Source organism: Sinocyclocheilus anshuiensis, unplaced genomic scaffold, assembly GCF_001515605.1.
Source record: "Sinocyclocheilus anshuiensis isolate Anshui unplaced genomic scaffold, SAMN03320099.WGS_v1.1 scaffold47, whole genome shotgun sequence".
Taxonomy (NCBI): Eukaryota; Metazoa; Chordata; class Actinopteri; order Cypriniformes; family Cyprinidae; genus Sinocyclocheilus; species Sinocyclocheilus anshuiensis.
The window spans coordinates 1,184,939-1,192,025 of NW_015551047.1; the positions used below are offsets into that span (position 1 = coordinate 1,184,939).

The 7,087-nt window shown below is 37.0% G+C and overlaps 1 protein-coding gene across 1 annotated transcript; it reads left to right on the plus strand.

Moving 5' to 3' along the window:
• The first annotated feature begins 498 nt into the window (after positions 1 to 498).
• LOC107661877 (inward rectifier potassium channel 2-like) lies at positions 499 to 4,540 on the plus strand. Its single transcript, XM_016451662.1, has 2 exons — positions 499 to 622; positions 1,940 to 4,540. Exon 2 carries the CDS (start codon positions 2,178 to 2,180, stop codon positions 3,498 to 3,500), a length of 1,323 nt encoding a protein of 440 aa, XP_016307148.1. The 5' UTR covers positions 499 to 622; positions 1,940 to 2,177; the 3' UTR covers positions 3,501 to 4,540.
• Positions 4,541 to 7,087: the final 2,547 nt, after the last annotated feature.

Here is a 7,087-nt window from a genome sequence, read left to right on the forward strand (position 1 = left end):
TATATATATATATATATATATATATATATATATATATACTTAAATATGCATTATTATTATTATAATTATTATATTTTTCATAAATTATACTTTTATTATAATTTGAAAATGCATCCTTTCATTCCATACAAATATAATTGTTGCTAGGGTGCAGCATGAGCGTGAGGACTTGTTCGTAGAAACGATGCGATGACATTCGTGTTTATAAGCTTTTTTTCTTTTAGGCTTTTTGTTATCTCTTAAGAGTATTAACGTGTCAAAAAAGTGTGATTTTTTTTTTCTTGAAAACTTAAATATGAACAGAAAAAATAATAATCTACTCATTTATTGTATCAATTATTTAAAGCTGATTATTTTGTATTACATCATGTTATCGAGAGGGCTGCCTGTGAGAGATGCTGTAATCACAAGCTGACTGTCATGACCTGACAGCAGGGCGGAGATTAACAGGCTTTTTAAAACTATTCTTCGATCAGCTTGAGCTTTGGCCAACACTGAGTGAGACGATAGAAACCACCATCAAGCCCCATCATGTTTGACTGATCTTTCCCACCGGATAACAACAACTGCTATCTGCAGAAATGTGCTGATCTAAACTCCTGTTGCTCTTGAACGCCCGAAGGTAAGCTTCGTTTTAGTTATGTGGCGATATCTTTGTTTACCAGTAGCTAAAACTGTTATTGCAGTCATTAGAAGTCAGCAGTTACTTCTGTGCAAATGTCACAAATGCAGTTTAAGGGCAAGTTTGTTGAGAAATAAATTTAACTTGTTTGACAATTGTCAAATAAAATTTTATTCCATCAGTTTGTGAATTGTGGTGAATTATGCTTATCCTTGTTTATTTTAATGATCGATTAATTATATTTTAATGTGCAGTAATTTTCAATAATATAGTATTTTGTGGTACCATTTTCTATTTATTAATGTGTAAATGTCCATATTTGCCGGTTTTCTTACTTGAAAACAGACAGTCATATTATATCAGACAACACTGATCTCCACAGAACAAAAGGCAATCAAGTGTATTTATTTATGTAATGTATTTCCATCCACCTAATAATAATGAAAAAGATATTCAAATAAGATATATCTGGGATGAAGCCCGTTCGTGATGTGTATTTTTATTATCAATTATCAGCTTTCTCAATATATCTTAATGACATCATGCAATTTAGAGAGTGTTGAATAGCACATCATTGTCATTAAATAATTATTTTGTAGATTTTTTTTCCTTTGTACTCACATACTGAATTGTGTGTGTTGTTTTGTTGTGCTTATGTTTTGCCTTTCATTTAATGTTTATTTGTATGCTCCTGCAGTGTGACACTTTTAATTTAGTTGATTCCAGAACTTGTTTCTGTTAGTTTATTGAATCTATTTGGATAATATAAATTACATTCACAGAATAGAAGGTCAAATGCGACTCATGCTAAACTCCTAAACTTCATCTAAAACTTATTTAAACAGCATTTTTTTCCCTTCAATTTTGATATAATTAGTGTGGATGCTGTTTTCATGACCTCATGTATATTGAGAGACTATATGGAACATTTGTATTTTTAAAAGTGTATTTGTCCATGTCCATTTGTCAACTATATATTCATCTAATAGCCTAGTCATTATATATTTGATGTCATATCTGTGGTGTATAATTCGCTGACTGAATATGCAGCTCTAATCTGTACATCCGTGTTTCTGGATAGCTCTGTCAGGTCATGTCAGATGTTACATCACTCTTGATAATAATGTCGCCCAAGGGAGAAATGACCCTACATGCATGGAAATATTTTTTATTGATCTTGACAGTTAATCTTTAAAACCCTGTAATGTCACCATTAATAAATAATCATTTTCTTTGTGCAAACTGAACAGCTTGGCTTCTCATTCTTCAGACTCATTTCTTCAGATCTCTTACTTTGTCTATTTGTTATTTTTACAGCCCTGCTTTGCCAATGAGGTCCAATCATTCCATGGAAGAGGAGAGATCTTCGTAGCCCCAGCAAAAACATTGTTTCTTTGGAGCGGCCATCTCAACGCTTGCTTGATTCCAAGGAAATACAGATATTTGTTTGCGTGGTGGTACATGTGAGAGGTCAAAAGTGTTTCTCCAACGCATCCTCCAGAAACTCAGACTGTTTTCCAAAGCAGACGAGTCTCAACCCTCTCCTACAGCAGTGATGGGAAGTGTGAGAACACACCGGTACAGCATAGTTTCCTCTGAGGAAGGCGGGATGAAGCTGTCCCCCATCGCCATGCAAAATGGCTACGGCAATGGAAATGTGGGCGGCAAAGTGCACACCCAGCAGCAAGCACAAACCCGCTTCGTCAACAAGGATGGACACTGCAACGTGCAGTTTATCAACATGAGTAAAAAAGGTCAACGCTACCTGGCTGACATCTTCACGACGTGCGTTGACATCCGATGGCGTTGGATGATGGTCCTCTTCTGCCTCTCCTTTCTGCTATCCTGGCTGCTTTTCGGACTTATATTCTGGTTCATTGCACTTTCATCCGGTGACTCAGAGAATCAAGAGCAGATATGCATTTCGAACATTGACAGCTTCACGGCAGCCTTCCTGTTTTCTGTGGAGACGCAAACAACTATTGGTTATGGCTACCGATATGTAACAGAGGACTGCCCCTTTGCTATCTTCATGGTGGTTTTCCAGAGCATCTTAGGATGCATCATTGATGCCTTCATCATTGGTGCGGTCATGGCTAAGATGGCCAAGCCTAAGAAAAGAAACGAAACTCTTGTGTTCAGTCACTATGCCACAATAGCCATGAGAGATGGTAAACTGTGTCTAATGTGGAGAGTCGGGAACCTCCGGAAAAGCCACCTGGTGGAAGCTCACGTTCGCGCCCAGCTGCTCAAATCCCGCACCACCGCTGAAGGCGAGTTCATCCCGCTGGATCAGATAGACATTGATGTCGGATTCGACACTGGCATTGACCGCATATTTTTAGTGTCTCCCATCACCATCGTGCATGAGATTGATGAGGACAGTCCTTTGTATGACATGAGTAAACAGGAGCTGGAAAGTTCGGAGCTGGAGATAGTGGTGATATTGGAGGGCATGGTGGAAGCTACGGCCATGACCACTCAGTGTCGCAGCTCTTACGTGACGAGCGAAATCCTGTGGGGCCATCGCTTTGAGCCGGTTCTTTTTGGGGAGAAAAACCATTACATGGTGGACTACTCACGCTTCGAGAACACCTACGATGTTCCCAGCACGCCTCAATGCAGCGCTCGAGATTTGGCTGAAAAGAAGTACATCAGGTCTAGCTCCAACTCTTTTTGTTACGAGAATGAAGTAGCCTTCATGGATAAAGAGGAAACGGAGGATGATGACGATGATGATGAAGAAGACCAGAAGAATTTCAGAAGGGACAGTGTGGCCTTGGAAGGATCCAATACTGAAGATGTCAAAAGCACAGCTTCCAGTCAGGATACTTTACCGCTACAACTCAAACCTTTAAGACAACAGCTTGAGTTATGACTGCTTTAAAAAAAAGGTGCATGGTATATGGTGTATAGCATAAGAAAATGCTGTTTTGCTGCTGTTTTTGAGGGCAATATTTTGCCAGTGGTTTGAGAGGAACACAAGTGTGGGTTGCAGATGTCTTGTAACTTTTTCTTGCGCTTGTTGTCTAAGAAGACAGATCAACAAACATTAACTTTCAAATCTACTCTGACAGTCTATATGCAATCAGTTTATAATATAGACAAGAACAGCACACATTGTAGATAATATAAACTGTGCTTCAAACCGAGGGTAGATTACACTACACAACTTTTGCACAGATTTTTGCCCGATTTACAATTTGGAGGGGTTGATGCCAAAGGTGTCCAAAGTCAGTATGTAGATCTTTAGGCAGTCAGAGATTACATATTTCAAAGAAAATGGCATAGTTTATGATGGTCACAGACAGTCATGTAATAACTGAAAGATGGTGGGGTTTTTTTCAAACTTTGATTCCATCCAGTCAGAGGACATGTTTAATATTTTGAGGCGATTTTTAAACATATTGTATTCACATAGTATGGGTAGAGCTAGTTTTCTGTCCACCATCTTAGATACTTTTTCCATTAAACATACATTTGGCCAAAACAGAGTAGGCTCCCTTGGGTTGTAGCATAATGTTGCTACCTACATACTTTGGGAAGAGCTTTCACTGAAGCAGGCCTTTGATACTGTCTATATGTAGCTCAATAGGTTTTGGAGCAGAGCTATAATTTAACAAATGCCAAAGATTTTGCAGGACACACAGTTTTGTTTGATTGTCCCTGCACACAGGCTACTAGCAGCACGTTCAGGATAATACCTTGTGCAAAAGCCATGATGAAATCCTGTCTTTAAAAGCAGAGGTGGTATAATGAAGGATAGTGAAAATGAGAACCAAATGTTTCCTTTTGATCTGGTCCATGCCATTAAATCTACAACCGAGGGACATTTTGAACATTTAAAAGTCACTGCAATGTCATGATTTAAGACAAATGAGTGAAACACAAGGTTGGAAACCTAGCCTCCATATTTCACATGAAAAAACAGGTATTTTTATGGTGGCAGGTTATGCCTATGTGAACCACTGTATGTTCGCAGATAGTTTGAAAACCTGTTAATGAGCTGGTCTCTTAACAACATGGTATTTATCTCCTCTTTCTATAAACGCTGTTCTGTATAAAATAAAATAATGTTGATATACAGTACATAATTGACTTGTGTTGGTTATTACACTCTAAAAAATGCTGGGTTGTTTCAACCCAACTTTGGGTCAAATATGGACTAACCCAACCGTTGGGTTAAATTTTTAAATTAAATTTTTAACCCAAAAGTTGGGTTAGTCCATATTTTACCCAAAGTTGGGTTGAAACAACCCAGCATTTTTTAGAGTGTATGTTATAATATCAGTATTGAAGATTAGCCATACATTTTTAATGAGAGTAAGTGTTAAAGGGGTCATATGATGCGATTTCAAGTTTTCCTTTCTCTTTGGAGTGCTACTCTAGGGCACTTAATGTTTTCATGTAGTGAATGTACCTTAAAACTCCTCAGTCCATGTACTGCATCTTCTGTGATGTCAAAAATGCACGTAACATCTCAGGGTTTGGATGAAATCTGGCATTCATGCAACATAAACAGTCAAAGAATAATAATATGTAAAGAATGTCATGTTCATAGCAGTATATGTGCTTCGGAGTATATATATACAGTATATGTGCTTTCGATGTGCAATAGATCTTCAGTGACTGAAGACGTGAAAGTTCATTGGGCATCAGATGCTTAATGAACAATCAAAAAATGAATATAAATAGGTGTTTATGTGCACAAATGCTTACTGTATTATGGCAGCAGTCTGGGAGAAAAGTCACTCTCACCTTTAAAACGAGTTCAAATCCTTAATAATCCGAGCTACAAATTTAAGTGTAGGAAGTAATATGTACCAGCTGTTGCAGTGAACGTTATCAATTCAGGTGTGTTCTCTACAGTTTAATCTCTAATGTTATTAGACGTGAAAGTTTATGAATGAAGACATGAATGTTACTTTTCTGCTGCTGAATGATAAATGCTGATAAAAGGTTAAAAATACTATTTTGTTTTGTATGACGATGTGTTACAACCAAAGCAATAATGTCTTGAATTGCTGGAAGGTTTTAAAAACCAGAAAAATTAGGGAACCAATATCTAATATAAGGTTTTTATATATAAAACTGTGACAGTAGCTATCACAATAAAACTTACCAGTGATTGAATATATCATCTGCAGTGTGATTTTAAATCAATTTGTAGTTTGCCTTGGTTTGTATCAATATCAAGGTGGACAAGTCCATATTTTAAAATGTTTGACATCATAAAATGTTTTGTCATTTTAATTAGGTCTGCAACATATTTGTATATTTCACTGAGATAACTGTATTTCAATCTCATCACAAATTATGTAATCCTAATAGATAACATTCCAGAGTATGACATCACATACACATTCAACACCTACTGTACATTTAGACAGAAGCAATTCATTCATTTTCAGACTGTAAATAGTTGTCATTGAGATCATCCAGACAAAGATTGCCTGGCTGGACTAATTTGAATCCATGGCCCTAGTTTGTGTAAACAGAGAATTGATTGGACACAGGAGATACAATGAGAGGATTGGATTTTGTTCTGCTGAAAGTCTGATTTAACCCGAGGGAATTTTCCACATTATCCATGCATGTCCTCTTTACTAGGGAGGGGGGGAAAATCAGTAAAATTACTTCATTGGGCATCAGATACTTAATGAACAAACCAAATTGAATATAAATAGGTGTTTATGTGTACAGATACTTACTGTATTATGGCAGCAGTCTGGGAGAAAAGTCACTCTCACCTTTAAAACGAGTTCAAATCCTTAATAATCCGAGCTACAAATTTAAGTATAGGTAGTAATATGTACCAGCTGTTGCAGTGAACGTTATCAATTCAGGTGTGTTCTCTACAGTTTAATCTCTAATGTTATTCTTGATGAATGAAGTCTGTTTGTGAGATTAGGATTATCCCTCTAACATGTTCTGCAGGGGAATCTATGATGCATTATGAAGTAGAGTCAATGGTTTTCAGTTCAAGCCAAACGAGTTTAAGAATTTTGCGTCAATATGTTTCTCACTCTTGAATTTGAATCGATAAGGTATCTGATTTTTGTTTGCAGTGAGTCCGCAAACAAAAGTGTTGAGTGAGTTGAATGAAAACATCAAAGACTAGGGACTTTGGTGACATGGCGCTGTGGGCTGGTAAATGTAAAAGGTGGTGCTACTGCGGTTTTAATATCGAGTCATCGAGTTACAATTCTTATTATTCAGAGATGCATGCTCGATAAATCAGGCGTAATGAAGAATGACATTCAAGTTGCAGTCCATCAATATAATATAATATAATATAATATAAGCACCAAATATTTCTCACAAGCGGAATAAACGTTTGCACTTAAAAGAGCTTGAAACATATGCGGTTCCTGTAAAACTCACGACACGATGCCCTTTCGCACGAAAAAAATAAGAACTTAAAGGGTTAGTTCACCCAAAAATGAAAATTAGGCTGTGTTTTAC

Bases quoted from the DNA above. Each gene is read 5' to 3' on its own strand.
- LOC107661877 (XM_016451662.1), top strand. From the start codon at position 2,178: ATGGGAAGTGTGAGAACACACCGGTACAGCATAGTTTCCTCTGAGGAA.